This window comes from Morone saxatilis, unplaced genomic scaffold (genome assembly GCF_004916995.1).
Source record: "Morone saxatilis isolate NCDOM2014 unplaced genomic scaffold, NCSU_SB_2.0 Contig4, whole genome shotgun sequence".
NCBI lineage: Eukaryota > Metazoa > Chordata > Actinopteri > Moronidae > Morone > Morone saxatilis.
In genome coordinates this window covers 13,664,009-13,679,844 of record NW_023339984.1, presented here as the reverse complement: position 1 = coordinate 13,679,844, position 15,836 = coordinate 13,664,009, and the positions used below count along the sequence as shown (strand labels likewise).

At 40.0% G+C, this 15,836-nt stretch overlaps 2 protein-coding genes across 3 annotated transcripts in view; both read right to left on the bottom strand.

Annotated features, from left to right (window-relative positions):
* The window catches only part of LOC118338481, an 8,955-nt gene extending 961 nt beyond the window's left edge, over nucleotides 1–7,994 (bottom strand). Inside the window, exons 1-19 of the mRNA XM_035675779.1 lie at nucleotides 7,731–7,994; nucleotides 6,987–7,059; nucleotides 6,811–6,876; nucleotides 6,550–6,606; nucleotides 6,407–6,472; nucleotides 5,714–5,773; nucleotides 5,532–5,603; nucleotides 4,873–4,932; nucleotides 4,685–4,756; nucleotides 4,490–4,552; nucleotides 4,305–4,382; nucleotides 3,400–3,459; nucleotides 2,946–3,011; nucleotides 1,749–1,802; nucleotides 1,543–1,575; nucleotides 654–731; nucleotides 504–543; nucleotides 369–414; nucleotides 29–206 (exon numbers count right to left, since the gene is read on the bottom strand). Of these exons, the coding sequence (XP_035531672.1) occupies nucleotides 29–206; nucleotides 369–414; nucleotides 504–543; nucleotides 654–731; nucleotides 1,543–1,575; nucleotides 1,749–1,802; nucleotides 2,946–3,011; nucleotides 3,400–3,459; nucleotides 4,305–4,382; nucleotides 4,490–4,552; nucleotides 4,685–4,756; nucleotides 4,873–4,932; nucleotides 5,532–5,603; nucleotides 5,714–5,773; nucleotides 6,407–6,472; nucleotides 6,550–6,606; nucleotides 6,811–6,876; nucleotides 6,987–7,058 (1,221 nt within the window). The 5' untranslated portion in view covers nucleotide 7,059; nucleotides 7,731–7,994. The remainder of the gene's footprint in view (nucleotides 1–28; nucleotides 207–368; nucleotides 415–503; nucleotides 544–653; nucleotides 732–1,542; nucleotides 1,576–1,748; nucleotides 1,803–2,945; nucleotides 3,012–3,399; nucleotides 3,460–4,304; nucleotides 4,383–4,489; nucleotides 4,553–4,684; nucleotides 4,757–4,872; nucleotides 4,933–5,531; nucleotides 5,604–5,713; nucleotides 5,774–6,406; nucleotides 6,473–6,549; nucleotides 6,607–6,810; nucleotides 6,877–6,986; nucleotides 7,060–7,730) is intronic.
* A 634-nt stretch (nucleotides 7,995–8,628) lies between these two features.
* The window catches only part of si:cabz01007807.1, a gene marked incomplete at its 3' end in the record, with an annotated part of 14,265 nt that continues 7,057 nt past the window's right edge, over nucleotides 8,629–15,836 (bottom strand). For both annotated transcript variants that reach the window (XM_035674938.1, XM_035674939.1), the window contains 17 exon segments: nucleotides 8,629–10,455; nucleotides 10,782–11,127; nucleotides 11,986–12,040; nucleotides 12,130–12,169; nucleotides 12,308–12,376; nucleotides 13,178–13,252; nucleotides 13,352–13,396; nucleotides 13,483–13,581; nucleotides 13,688–13,786; nucleotides 14,058–14,156; nucleotides 14,246–14,296; nucleotides 14,385–14,483; nucleotides 14,710–14,778; nucleotides 15,063–15,122; nucleotides 15,246–15,299; nucleotides 15,385–15,444; nucleotides 15,588–15,668. In XM_035674938.1, coding sequence (XP_035530831.1) covers nucleotides 10,051–10,455; nucleotides 10,782–11,127; nucleotides 11,986–12,040; nucleotides 12,130–12,169; nucleotides 12,308–12,376; nucleotides 13,178–13,252; nucleotides 13,352–13,396; nucleotides 13,483–13,581; nucleotides 13,688–13,786; nucleotides 14,058–14,156; nucleotides 14,246–14,296; nucleotides 14,385–14,483; nucleotides 14,710–14,778; nucleotides 15,063–15,122; nucleotides 15,246–15,299; nucleotides 15,385–15,444; nucleotides 15,588–15,668 — 1,806 coding nt within the window.

The window sequence follows — 15,836 nt, the reverse complement described above, 5'->3', positions numbered from 1 at the left end:
CGGTGATGGTGGTGATGGACCCCGCCACGCTGGCCACGCCACCGCCGACGCTGGCCGTGACCGTTTTCTTGTGGAAAATGTCGGCCGCGTCGGCCAAAGAGAGCAGCTCCAGGATGCGCTGCTGGAGCGAGGCGCCGCGCTGGTTGAAGAAGCGGACAAAAAGACGAGCGGCCATGAAGACGCGATCAGCTGCTTCTTCCACCACTCTGAGACACAAGGCCAATATGTTAAGAAAACACTGGTTTGTTATGCAACTTTCAGTTTGAAAGAAGCATGTATATAAAGTAAATATAGTGCGATATCATATGGGTGTTGGCTAATGTGCTACTCTAAAGCAGATTGATAGCTTCAGCAAATGCACCACTTACTCTTCAGCTTCATCATTCTGGTTTGCCTCATTCCACTCTTCCCAGCCTAACACACAGAAAGAAACCATTACAACTACGACAAAACCAGATCACCGTTAAATCAACGACACATAAAATTGTAAATAATAAGCATACCCTCCACTGTTCTCCACCACGCTAAAAGGCCATCCTCATCCTGAAAGTGAAACATTTTAAACTCATTGGAGTAATTCTGTATGTAGAGGGGAAATTACATGACATATAAAACAAGCATCAAGTGGAAAAAAAAATTTAAAAAAAGCTTACATCTAGAGGGTCCAGGACTGTTCCTTCACTGGGCACTGGAACTTCAGCCATCTCTAGTGTCTGAACTTCCACTGTTTCCTTTAACAGAAAAATACACAATCTTTGACCCATTTTCGATTACACACGGTTGTAAAATCCCATTGCCATACACTTACTTTGTTTTGCCTTTCATTTCAGTGGCTGCCTCTGTGTTGGCTGTGTGACAATGTAGTATATTGAAACATTTTGTAATATTGAAGATTGGCACTTGGATTGGATGTTGACCTAACAAAATGTTGTTCCAGTGAAAAGGAATGCCTCCCAATTAGAGTTTAATGACAGGTAGTACAACGCCTCCAGCAACAAGAAGTTCGCTGGCCTCAAGCCAAAAACCAACAAAAGGATAGAATAAGTAGGCTGGTAACAGGTTATTTAAGCGTGGAGCTGTCCTTTGATGAAGGGATGGAAACAAAGGGAGACGTGAGAAAAGGCTCAATGGATTTCATCTGAAACGACAGGTTGCTTTGCTGTGACGGGACAAAAACTATTCCATCAAAAGGGAGTTGCATGGGCAAATAAACACACCCTTTATAAAAATATGTGTATGGTTTTATTTACATAGTTTCATGATACCTCTGAAAAATGGTTTGCATGAGAGTACATGTGTGCTTGACAAGCACCAACTCTAATTTGCAGTGTGGGGAAAACAGCTACTGCAGTCATCCGCCATTGGTTTTATTTTCTATACTACACATTGATGGGTCCATTTATTACTGCACTGAAACTGGCCATTGTATCCAGTATGCTTTTGTGGGTTTTATTTTAGTTTGAAGTCTTTTATACCTCATTTATAGCACTGAGTTGGGTGTTTGAAAGGTACTGTACAAATAAACCTGCCATGCCTGCTCACCTGGGCAGTTTCAGAGGATGCTGTTCCAGAGTCCTATGGAGCCAAAAGTATTAAGAAATGTAAAAACAAATGTGAAAAAACCCTAAAACCTGCAATAAAGACACTATGATGGAGAAAATACATAACCATATGCACTATATCATATTTTAAATAAAAATATACTCCTTCATTTAGCAGTATATTGACTGTATTATGGTTAGTGATACCTTTGTCCCGGACCCAAACAATGCATTGGGCAGAATCCTCCTTATCCTGAAAGTCTAGAGAAGAAATAAAAGAAGACAAATATTACTTTCACACCTTTACAGCCCCCTCAGTAAAAGAGCAGTAACCGCATGAGTAACAGTTCAACAAAGGTTTCACCTTGACACATGTATCAGTGCATTTATACTTCCTGTGTTGAATGGGGTTAATTTGAATGCAGCCCGACCTAGAGCACTGTTTTACATACCCTCGTTCTTTTCTTTGGAGCCTCCGCTGGCTGGCTCTTCACTTCGCAGCTCGTGTCAGCATCAGTATACCAAATAGACTGTGGAGAAGTTGAGGGATTAGTTCTCGCTACAGTTTGACTTTGGGGTTAAAGAATTCCTCTCACTAAGCTTCAGGCAAGATTTGCTCTGTAGTTTTTCATGATTATTGAGCCATAAGATTTATTAAATGTTTGATTTACTGTTGTTCCTAATGAGTTTAAGGTCACCACAACGGGCCTTGTTATTATACAAGTATGTTACCACATTTCAGTAAAGAGGATGAGATTAGATAAATAAGCTTGTCTTTTTCTAGAACTGTTGCGCTGTTTGGGTCACGTCAGACAACGACAAACAACTTCCAAACAATCATTGTTTTCTTTGAGTAAGTTTGCACGCAGTGCATGCCTCCCATGACATACGCCTGGCATTTACCCCAGGTAGACTGCATGTTTTCATTGTTACATCCGAGTATGATCACCGTCTTTGTGCAGTAGTAAAATAGAAAACACAATGGCTAAAAAGTCAGCCTTTGTAACAGCTGTCTTAAAAGATGTCTGTGTTAGAGATCATGTTTGGTTTATTAGATTTAAGCCCCATAATACATCAACACTTTAATCTGGGTCAAGTTTGGAAAAACAGTAAATGAAATGTCTTACATGTCTCTCTATGGTGCTGTCATCCAAACTTTCAGAGCTGGTGGAGTGCTCTCTTTGAATTGTTTTGTTTTCCTGATAAGAAATAAGAAATGGGAAAACAATCATATTTTAAGTACTGTAAACTGGACACTTGAGTTAAGAACACTAAGATGATTCATTTTAAGAATCTTCATCAACGTGGTCTATGATTATTGCATAATAACGTCTGAAATCATTTCAACTTATTAAGGAACTGGAGCAAACATCTCCATTACCTTTAAAAATAAATCCCAATAACCCGTACCTGTGTCTTTAATGAGGAAGCAGGAACCGCTGAGTCAGTCTGACATTCCTCGTCTGGCATCTGTAGGTCACAGAGGTCAAAATATATGAATGATTAGATCGTTCAAGTCCAACATAGACCCGAGGATATTGGTGACTGTAACAGTAACTGAGGAATACCGTGTGATCACAAAATTAACTAAAATAAAAATAAAAATGTCTAGTTGTAGTCTTAAAGTTATGTTTGTCGACACAACAAGCATGAGGAGTTGCATGTTTATTGAGCCAGTGGTGTTTTGAGTCAGACATGTTTGTCTTATACAAATCCTGAGCTTTTTCAGTCTTGCCCTTGACAAACAGCCCCCATATTCTAATAAAATATTAATAAAACCAACACTGAAACTACTTTTTTAAACAGTGTAAACTAACTTAAATTGAGACAGTTAAGGGGTTAATCTCAAGCACGGTACCTGTGTGTAAGACTTAAAGGGGTTTACTTTCTGCATCATCCCTTTGAACATTCCAGGGTTCTAAAACAAACACAAAAATTACACAAATACAGACAAAAAAAGAGGCAATGAAGCAAATACAAATATATTTATCAAAATATACTTATGATTCAGGAGTAGTTGCAAAAAAGGTTAGGATCATTCTGAAGATTCAAATTATTTTCTTTGTCACCATCTAGTGGTCGTAGCAAGAATAACACTGGCAGATGGCAATGCTTTAAAATACCTTCATGCAGTTTGAATGAGCTGAATTGGGAGTATTTACTAAGTCAAAGCTGCAGTACGTAGCTTTTGGTCATATTTGCCAAAACTTTCACTTTATCCTGACAGTAGTACGAGACAGATAATGTGTGAAAAAAATCTGGTTCCTCTGGCTCCCCCTGGTGCTCCTAAAGGCATTCGTAAGAATCCACCGGGGACTGAGCGAAAACAACCAATCAGAGCCAAGAAAGATAGTTGTTTGAGTCTCATTCCCAGCGTCAGTATTTGACAACGGTGGATTCTTATAAATGCCATTAGAAGCACAAGGAGGAGCCAGAGGAACCAGATTTTTTCACACATTATCTGTCTCATGTTCTACTGTCAGGTTACAGTAAAAGTTAAAGCAAATGTGACAAAAAGTTATTTTTTATAAAGTTACCTACTGCAGCTTTAACTTGGTACATACCAATGCAGCTCACTCAAACTGCATGAAGCTGTTTTAAAGGCTAGGGGTTGCCTTACTCCATATTAGGTAGCTGACATGCATACAATGTTAACATTTTACTCTAATTTTGTTTGCCCAGCACCTACATAAGTATAAAAAAAAAATAAATAAAAAAAAAGGCTTTATGGGGTCTGCTGCTTAATACACAGCACAGACCTACCTGCTTCTCTGGCACGTTGTTATTATCTGCTAAGCTCCCGTCGCTGGAGGACAGCTCACTGTTTAGAGGCCGGGGGTCCTGGAAAGACCAGATGCAAGGCAGAGAAAAACAATTACACAGCCGATAAGATTTATTGATCTCCCAAAACATCCATTTAGTGTCGTTATCAGTATTGCAACCGGTACCTTTGGCTGCGAGGATTTGAATGGGTTGACTTTCTGCATCATGCCTGCGATCATCCCTGGATTCTAAATATTGAAACACATTGGTTGGACAAGTGAAGTCTAAGCAGAACAAGTTGATCTAATCAGAACAGGCTTTTTAAATGTAGAAGTCTTTTGTCTCCATGGGCTACGTACAGAAGAGCAGACCATGTTTACCTGTTTGTCTTGAAGTTCTTTTCCTGCCTCTGGTGGATCTGCAGAATCATATTCAGGATCGCTCTTTGGCACCTAAAGCAGATAGTCAGGGTGGATCCGCATCTTTAATTATATTTTTCTCAATGCTTCGCCTTTTAAAATGATTCGCGGGTCATTGTTCAGCTCATGTTACATTGAAGAGAAAATACCTGTGTGGAAGGCTTGAAAGGGTTGACTTTCTGCAGCACTCCCTTGAACATACCCGGGTTCTAAAACACAACCCACAAGGTAAACTTTATTTATAAAGCAACTTGCGAAGTTACAAGGTGCTGTACCATGTAAACATTAGGAAGTTAAATAAATAAAATAAATAATGGAAATAAAATTTTAAAAAGTACAAAGTGGGACAAAGTGCCTATGGAACAGTTGAGGAGTCTAGCGAACGCATTTTGGATCAAGTGGAGCTGAGGCATAGAGTGACTAAGGGTGGTGAACAGTGAATTACAATAATAAAGACGAGAGGAAACATTATTTTTATAATGTATAATACACCTTTTTAATTTGCCAATGTTTCTTATTTTGGAGAAACAGGATTGGACCACTTCCTTTACGTGCCTCTCATGTTGGTCAACATCTGAGGTTTTCTTGACATTTAAAGCTAAAGGAACAGTACACTGCTGTTCTCTCCAACTGTTCCCCATTTCAGAAATGTTGATGTAGATATATAAAAGCGAGTTTCAAATTAAGAGATTAATAACCTGAAGAAACCTGATTGAGTGCCCGTGTGTACCGTGGTTTAATATATTGTTTTATATTCTGTCTGAGTACATGAAGATGACTCTGGACAAGGGAAATCCTCTTAAATCACCTTTTCATCCACCTGATTAGAGTCTGAAACCCTCCCCTGCTCCAGGGACTCTGAAGATGGAGCTTTTGAGACCTGCGTGACAAAACCAGGTTAGTGGACGCCTTATTGTCTGACACAGATCCTCCGTTACCATTGTTACTATTACCGTAACCATTGTAACGTGTTGACAATGCTGCGGTTACCTGGGAGGTAGACTTGAATGGGTTGACCTTCTGCATGACCCCTTTCAGCATACCAGGGTTCTGAAACACAAGATTCAACAATTCAAGAACAATTCAAGTCCTCTAGTCCGGCTCATTCACCTGGTAGCTGTATTAAATTAATTAATTAATAAGGCACTAAATCACCTAATGTGACTCAGAAATCCATCCATACTGCGAGGTTTTACAACACAAACAGGTTCAAACGGTGCTGGTTCATACTTTGGTACAGGTTTGTACACTCTGCTTTTACAGTAGAGCTGTAATAATGAGTCTTGGCTTTTTGCCACTTTTACTTCACTTCCCACTAGAGATTATTTTCTGTTGAATGCAACGTTGGAATGACTCATGATGGAGCTCAGGTTACTTTTTTTGCTGTGACTACTGGTGTTATTCACTTCTCAGAGCTTTAATTAAAACGCTATTAGATCTCCTATTGTCTCACATTTGTCAGAATAAAAAGGAAGAAAAGTGACAAAAGTGGTACAAATGACATAACTAAACACGCAATCTTGACTCTTACATGAGTCAGGTCAGAGTTTAGAGGAGTCGCCTGCTGCAAATGTTGTCTAAAGAGCAGCTTTTAACCACTAATATATGACAAAAAATACTTCAAGTATCAGAAATCTGTCCCGTGCAGTAACGGCACATACATTCTGTTTGAGTTCTTCTCACCTGTGTGGAGTCTTTTCCCTGTTCTAGAGATTCTGAGGAAGGGGCTTTGCTGACTGTGGAGGGGGCCTGGATCCAGAGAGAAAGTTTAATCTCATCATTTCACATTAAGTTAAACTCATAACACTTACTGTTTAATGTTTTACCTGCGAGGTGGACTTGAATGGGTTGACCTTCTGCATAACTCCCATCACCCCGCTCTTCTGATGTTTACACAAAACATACATCAATCAAATTGCCATATAGATTTGGTCAAACAAAATATTAACATGGTGTGCACAGATGCACAATGCACAGCAAACCAAAGACACTAGGACAGGTTGAGGGTGCATGTGGAACGCTGTTGTTTTCCTACAAGAAATAATCAGAGTGAAAATGTGGTCGGGCAACTCTGTGTGAACATTCACCTGCGAGGCCGCCGTCAGTCCTTCATCCTGTTTGCTCAGACTGTGCGTGATCGGATTGTCTAGCTCCTGGCGATGAATGAAGGCTTCAGTTAACAGAGCAGGTACATGTAAACAAACAAACAAACAAATGCAACCAACCTGAATCACTCTCTCTCTCTCTCACACACTCTACATACCTCCTTGCTGGGTCTTGGTGGGACCACTGGAGTTGAGGCTGTCGAGCCTTTATCTCTTCTGAACATGTTCATGCTGAAATACATGGTGTTGTGGTGAGGCAAGGATGTATGGCTTTAATTAAAACCAAAGTGACAGTCACATAGGCCATGCTGCTGTTTTATTTTAAAGCTGCCAAGGTCGTCTTTTCTCTGGTTAGACCCACACACTAAATGCCATTACATTTTTTGACAATTTCAGGTTGCTCTGTACAACTGGTCAACTTGCAAAAGTGGTTCAGTATGAGTTGAGTGTTTCTGTAAAAACACATTTTACTGGAAAATTCGGTTCATATCAGATGGACCATACCGCCCATTTTGAGAAATATTTCCACTCAACTCTCATCAGCGGCTAGCGCCCACTCGTGGTGGAAAAGACAGGGTGAAATGTGTGCAAGCGTATAATAAAAGTTACGATGTACTGTAAAAGGTGATGTTTTGTTGAAGAGGTTAATGCCGAATTGAAAAGTGTGTCCAACTGGAGTGGCAATGAATCTTGAGTCGCTCTCCGCAACGTGTAACTTAGCAAACATGCAACAAACCTTTAAATTGGCAGAATTTTGAACACAGTTTGGTCTGTGTCGCTCACACTAAAGACCGTCGCATTCAGTTCACAAACAGTACCGTACATTGTGTTTGCCACTACAGAGGAATGTGTGGCAACACAAAACGCCAGCAACAACACAATGAAACGAGCACGGTGCCTACCTCAGTGTTGGCAGAAAAAAACAAAATGATACAAAAAACACGGTGGGTTGCAAAGCAACAACAGAGGAGTCAACTTGATTTAAAAGTTGGACAACAGTCCTTCACTTCCCCTTCATCACGCGGAGACGTCAGACTGGTTTAGCGGAGAGTGAGGCGGACCTCCCCGGCGTTGGGTTACTGAGTGCGGGTGCCGGGGACTCCTGCCTGCTCATATCAGGGGAAGTTTCAGTATAAAGGGCGAACAATGGACGGGTTCACAGTGACAGTGGGGTAGTTTTCAACACACCCTCAGAGCTGTGAATACTTTGGGAAAAGAGAGTCTCATGTCCTCATTTAGAGCACCTTTGTTACCTGTCCTGCAGGGGCGTGGCCTCTTTCCTCTGGGACTTGTTTTGTTCCATGGGTCTTGTGAAGGTGCAGTGCCAGTAGGGCTGCCTTTGGGCTCCTGTTGAGCTCTGTACCCTTATTCTTTTTATTTCTATTTATTGACATTTGTTTCACATTGTTCTACCTAATTTATTCCTGTATTTAATTGTATATTAATGAGCTTTGATACTGTCCTCTGTAGTATGGAGGCAAATACATAAATCAAACATACATAGCCTATGTGAGAGTATTACTGTACACTTTAATTAGTGTGAATGGCACTCATGCTCATGATAGCGTCATTTTTAAATCTGAATTTGGGTACTGTAAAAAAAAAAATTGTAATAAAATGTCACAATTATATTCTCATTATTACTTATTTACTTTCATAAAAAAAACCTTCAGAATTCCTTTATGTATTTATATGTGGATACCAGAATAGTTTGAGTTACAGGGTAAATAAAAACACAGGTACAGCTGCTCAGCGTAAAGTGACACAGGCTAGAAGCCGGAAACATCCCCTAAAGGCCACACTGGCAAACAGTCTTTATTCACAGATTTACATGTTGGATTCAAATTGTTAAGACCTTTACAGACTCTGTTCAGGATTATCCAGTAACACCAAAAGTGGCCGCTATATTTCACAATTAAAACATATAGTGATCGTTCTGCATTCACAACATATTCACTTATGAATAGCTTTGAGTTTGACAGTTAAATACATTATTATAGAGGCACATACAGGTTAAAATAATTCAGGCATATCCTAACAGTATTTACATGGATGCCACATGGTAGGACCAAAACTGTCTTCAGTTTTTTTTGTACAGAAAATAGAGGTAACAATAACATGGATTCTTCCTGTAGCCAAAATACACACGCATAAGATGTTTTTCTAAGCCATTCAGGCATTCAGTAATACATGTGCCATCATTTCACACAGTTACATGTATGCTTCATACTTAACTTAACGACACCAACAGACCTGCAACAAAAAGCTGTGAATCAGCAAACCACAACCTACAGTTCAATTATATAAAATCATTACTCAGCTGTTTAGTGAATTTGTGTTCTGAAGCAATGCCATGCAGCGATATATGAAAAAAAATTACCCTATATACAACATTCATTTTATTGTGAATATGGAGCATTGTCACATTTTCTCTTTAAAGAAGACTTTAAAACAGGATAATAAGATGACTTAAATGAAAAGTTAATATTTACAAACAATCCTGTTGGTAAATGAATATAGTAACTTTAATTCAACATATCAATTTTAACATTCAAACCTAACTCTAGAAGACAATGCAAGTACCTCTTTTGTCTGCAGTTTCCTCTTTATGAACTACTATTATAAACTGGTATCTGATACAGGGGTTGAACAAGGTAAGGCTGTGCTGACTATATAATAAAACATAATAACCAGACTAAAAATACTTGCTGTATTTTAAAGTGCACCCGTTTATAATTTCCATTTCATTTTAAGCCATCTGTGACCACAAAGCTACATTGTGATACACCTTCTATTTAATCCTTTTACCCAGATAACATACAGTGCACAAAGAACGGTGTCCACTTCCCTATTATTTTACCAGTCCCCGTGTGTACATGAAATCGTTTACAAATGTCAAACGAATACAACAAAATAATTTACAGCCTCAAAAGTAAACCAGAATTTGAAAACACCTCGTCTGCCGAAAATCACCAACCAAAATAATGACGCATATTAGTCCCAGTGGTTGATATATGTATATAAATTGTATTAAGAAATAAACTTCTTCTAAAACATCCACAGTCTGCTAGTTTAACAAAACTTGTGTTAAAAATATCTGAAACTTAATATCACATGGTACTGATGTGCTGGGCCCATGAATTCCTTCAAAATCAACAGTTCCCTCGTTTAGCCAGGAGAGGGCGATGGTGTTCTTTGAGAAACAATCACACATGCTGTTCCTCAGATGTTTCCAGTAGCATCCTGGAGCTCCTCCCTGATGCTGTTGAGCTCCACTATCCCATCATTGAGCACATTTGCCACCCCCTTTATTTGACCCACCACCTCCTTCTTGCAGCCTTTCTTCAGCTCTCGGGAGTCCTTGATGAAGTACTTGTCCATGCCTTTGAAGAGTCCTTGGACCGAGGCAACAGCCGCGTCCGTTATCTCTGTCGCCCGCATCACCGGCGTGTCCACTAAGCTGATCATCTGGACGGCCCTGCGGATCTCCCAGTCCTGCGAGTAGTGCTGGGTGCCGGACCTGAGGAAGGGATGGCCCCGGAGTTTGTACAGGCCCTGATTGATAAAGTGGAGGATCTTTCCAATGTGCAGCAGGTGAGCTTCATACTCCTGCAGTACTGCCTCCACCTGAGGAAGGAGAGCGACAGAGCGCAGTCTTCGGTTAAACACTGAAACAGTCGATGGTAAGTTCAAGCACAAAATGAGACAGGGTGTCAAAGTCCAGTGCTTTCAACAGTTTGCAGCGTTAAAAGAACATCACACTATAATGATCTATTCCAGTGAAGTGTTGGCTCAAGGACAGACAGAACAGAACAGAATAGGAAAGCTGCACACTCCTAACTCTGATGCATTTATTTCAACTAATAAAGATTCATGTTTCAGGACATGAAGAATGCTGAAACGTTGATTTGTAATCTTTTTTTCATAAGAAATGTTGCCCGGAGGCAGCTTACCTTCTTCCGGTCTTGCATGTTGTTAACGTTATCCGAGATGGCCGCAGAGGCTGAAGCGATTCCGCCGGCCGTTGCCACGCCCACACCAACAGCGGTGATTACGAGAGAGGCGCCAAAGGTAAAGGGGGCCAAAGCCAAGCCGGCGATGGCCGTCACGCCGCCCACAGCTGTGGTGGTGCCACCGGTGATGCCGGCGATCTTGGCCTTGTGGTGGAAACGGCTGATGTCGTCTGCGATGGCGTGGAGCATGATGACGGAATGCCAGAGGACCTCAGCTCGCTCTGTGAAGACCTTGTTGAAGACGCGCAGGCCGCGATGAACCTTGTTCGCCAAGTTGGTGAAGGACCTGGGGTTTATTAGGGAGCCAAAGAAACGTTATGCTCGGTATGAAATGTGGTTCATGATACAAAAGGCCAAACAGTTAACAACAATACTCACTGACTTTACATTAGGAAAGACCAGTTCAAAAAGGAGCTACATTTTCTAAATAATAAAATACAAAAGTATTCAGTTTTAACCCTTTTTGCCAATCATCCATTATTGTGGCAGATTTTATTTTAGTCTAGTTAGTCACATTTAGGAGGATCTACTGGCAGGAAGGGAATATAATAGGTACGGTATGATCACCTGAAAACAACAACTGTTTCATTACCTTACCATAGGCTATTTTTTATCTACAGGTCGCCATGTTGAATCACCATGTTTCTACAGTAACCCAGAACATAAGTACCAAGCCTGGCTCTAGATATGGCCTTTAGTGACCACCGTAGTTTCTACTACAGGCTTGGAAGCCTGAGCTTTATTTAAATAGCAGCAAACTGCAACTTCACCACTAGCTGCCACTAAATCCTACTCACTGGTCCCTGTGCCAAGTGCAGAGTACACAAACACACAGTGCGGTTAACATTTAGGTGCGGCTGCAACTAACAATTACTTCTTTATCAAATCCTCCCATTGGAGAAGTTAGAACCAGCTAATGTGGGTATCTTTGCTAGATAAAAGACTGAAATGATGAACTGATTATGAAAAGATTTACAGATTAGATATTCTTAGTTGATCTATTTGTGGTCAAGAAAACTCTTTCAGCTCTACATTTAGTGCAGACTTTTTTCCTTTTTTGCCTCAGTTATCTGATTCATAACACTGCAAACTACTGAAATAGCAGAAACTACCCCCCCAGCACACTTCATACAAACCGACGTACCTGGACTCATCCTCTTTTAAGACTTTGTCATCATCTGATGGCACCTCATCCCATTCTGGAACACAATCAACAAACCGCTGTTAATAAAGTTTGAAGTTCAGTTATCTGAATCTGCTGCTTAAATGAAGTCTGACTGTGACTCACGTTCCACCGTGTGCCACCACTCCATCAAACTGTCAGTGTCCTGTGACACAAAAACGACACAAAATGGTTCATACCTGGCCGCTACACTACTAGAAGAGAACATTATTCACTTGCATACACAGGAAATGTAGTGGTGATGTGGAACATTTCTGTTGAACAATTTTAAAGAGAAACTGACCCCTTCCTCGTCCTCATCCTCCATTCCTGCTATAGCTTGCTCATCCACTTGAGCAGCCAGCCACTCTGCCTGAATGAGGGCAGAGGGGAGGACAAAAATAAGCCAGTTGATACGTCAATAGGTTTTTACTACCATATTTACACAGATTAGTCATCAAAAAGCTTTATTTAACCAAGGCCTTTGTATATATTGAGACTTTTCTCTGCACTAGTCGGTGTGTCGGCTAGTATGTACGCTATGTTGCTGAACCGGACCAGTCACATGTCAGAGGAATGTGTCCCATCAGGAGCACTGAAGTGAAGATAACCAACAGTGGAAAACAACAAGATTTTAAAATAGCTTCTCAATAGTTAACAGGAAGGTTTACTGCCACTACTACAACCATACAGTGCTAATAGGTATTAAATTGGTTTTCTGAGGCACACATAAACGCTTTAGGAAACAGTGTCACACACACACACACACACACATCAGTGATGGATTAGCAGACAGTAAATGAATACAGTATTAAAACAATAATATACTGTAAATCGGATCATAGAGGAATTTTCTCCTTAAGGCTAGGCAGGGCTGACTCACAATTCTAGACCAAAACAAAAATGTGTGATCAAAGTCAACAAGTGTTAAGAGGTGTTGCTATGTCATAAGTTAGTTCCACCATGGTGAACTTAGCAAAGCTGTGGGAAAGTGACCCAGTGAAAACTGGGCCGTTGATGAGAACATCCATGCTAACCAGTTTGCATTAAGATAAAGAAGTTGTTCTAAGGATTAAACACATACCATTTTGATACTAATGGCTGTCAAAAGAATCCAAGTTTGATGCCCTGATCATTTAAATATGTTTGTCCACTCTGAAACCATCAAACCCACCTTAGCGGCCTCTGACAGGTAGTCACTAGACGTAGCTCCTGGTGGATCCTCATACTCTGGATGCATGGCTTTGCTCTGTTGTGACAAGGACATTATGAAAAGTGAGCATGTCATTCTGACAGCAATATGAGCAAAATCCCTATTAGCTCGTGTGATTAGAGTGCACTGATTCACCTTAGCCTTGTGTTTTCTGAGACCTTTAAGTTTAGATGACTTCTTCTGTTGAAAAGAACACGTTTGAGTATCATAGATTAAAGTAACTCAAAGTAAAGCAGTAACAGTGAACGTGAGGTTGACGAAAATACCGGTTTGCAAGTTTCCAGTTCATCTTGTTCGCTGTCAGACATCTCTCCATGACTCATGAAATCTTTTCCTGTTTGAGTGTCATCCTCAGCAAAGGCATCCTGAAAAAAGCACGTGTCAGAAAAAGAGTTGCAGAAAACAATTCAAGTGGATTATTATATTTTAATATTGCCCCATGTTTATGCATGAAATCAACATTAAACATACACTGAATGCTTGCTGAGTCATGTGGTGGCTGAATCCAGCTGGTTCAGTCTTAGATTTGCGTGGGACGGGAACAGGGAAGCCTTTTCGTGTGGATTTTTTCTGACAGAAGAAACAAAAAATGATTGTGTGTAAGTAAGTAAGTAAAGCTTAGGACCTCATATGCTGTTGGGAGGAATAAAAAAAACAGCAAGCATCTATCTTAGTGAAGGGTTTATACTTCTATTCACAATGAAAGACATCCAGCACAATGATGCATTTAACAGCACAAACACTTATGATCATTTTCTCTATTGTTGAGCAGTCACACTGTGCTTCTAGTGCCGCTGCAGCTGTTAGCTTGTTACAGGTTTGGTTTCAGATAGAAAAATACCGGTTTGCAATCTTCCATCCCGTTCAGCTCGTCATCGTCTAACTCCTCTGCTGAGAAGCTGCTCTTCTTTTTCTGAAGACCGTCATCCAGCATGTCCTCCTAATAAAAAAAACATTCAGACACATTTATGAAAAACCCAAATTAACATTTTTTATTTCCTTGCAAACATTTCACAGAAACATATTTACCTTAGAGCTCCGACGACCCATGTGCAGTAGTTTCATCTTTGTTGATTTCTTCTATTGATGAAGGAAAAAAGCCCATTAGGTGAAAACTAGTGACAAATTGTTATTGAAAAACTGAGCTATTAAAAGAAAAAAAAGTTACAGGTTTGCAGTCTTCCATTCCATATGAATCTTCATCTCCATTAAATCCAGCAGACATATGGAGGCTTTTCTGTAAGTGCTCATCATCCATGAAAGCGGCCTAAGTAACATATTCAAAACAACCATTATTCCTGGAAGGTAAGTCAGGAACACTAATGACCAAAATCATATAGTTTACAATGAAAACAATGCTGCATGGAGGAATATAGTTATTTTTCAAAGCATAAGTCAAGTCTGCAAATGATTACAGCATAATCACATTAATATATATACACACATGTTTGCTATGTCAAACAACATATAAATGGTAATACTAAGAAAGATACCTTGCTTGTTGCCCGAAGACGTTGGGCTTTCAGCTCCTCTACATCCTCAAAAGCATGATGTAATTCATCCTTAGTGAAAAGTCCAATAAGTATTACTGTACAACTTAGACATAGAGAACCAGAATGAAATAAGTAATGGAGTGAGTAGTGGAGTGAAAAAACAATAAATAGTTAACTGCTACACTGACTGAAAAAAGCAGAACTTAAAAACATAAGTACGTCATGCTATCTCCAAAAGTGATTCACAGTAAATCACCCCCAACAATATTAGACAAAGAGGTAACTAATTAATGAGTCGTTGTCCTACAATGTGCCGTTTGTTGTTTAAATGTTGAGTTAACTCAAGGTGTTACCTGGGACGTCTTACGAGGTGTGTAGCCATGTGCACCTAAAACTTCCTCATGTGATTTCTCCTGAGGGAAAAACAAAATTCCAAACATGTCAAGCACCTAAACCATCCTCATACCACAAATACAACGTACAAACAAAAACACATACTGTACAAACCCGCTGTATTCAAATGTATGCAGTCGTACCTTTGAGCCTTTGCGAGGTGTGTACCCGTGTGCGCCCTTCAGCTCATCAGCAGTCTGGAGAGAGAACATAAGGTGTGAACAAATATGCCGTGAAACAGCATTAAGTAATTAAGTATTAACAATAGTAGAGGTTCGATACCTTGACAATGGCAAATCCTCTGTGTGGCACAAACTTGACTCTCAATTTCTTTTTTCTCTTCTGTAGAGAAAAAATATTAGAATGCCCAAATCAAAATTAGCATCTACATATTACAACTAGAAATATTACCATAACATGATAACATCTTAGCATTGTTGTGCATATTACTGTGTATCATTACTCAAAGTATAACAAAAGCGTACAAATCCATGGTCGTCAACCTCTCCGTGCTGGGCTTCCCCTCCCTCCTCCTCCTCACCAGTGCTGTCATCCAAAACTGTCCCCTGTTGACAGTAAAACACTGCATCAACAACTGTATCATGTTAACTGTTTAACAAGACGAGCAGCTGTATTTAAGGAACAAAAGCACATAAAACTACTTCTTCCCATGACTATCAAATAAATATTGGACATAAATATTGAGAAAATAACCCCAATCCATTACTTATTCT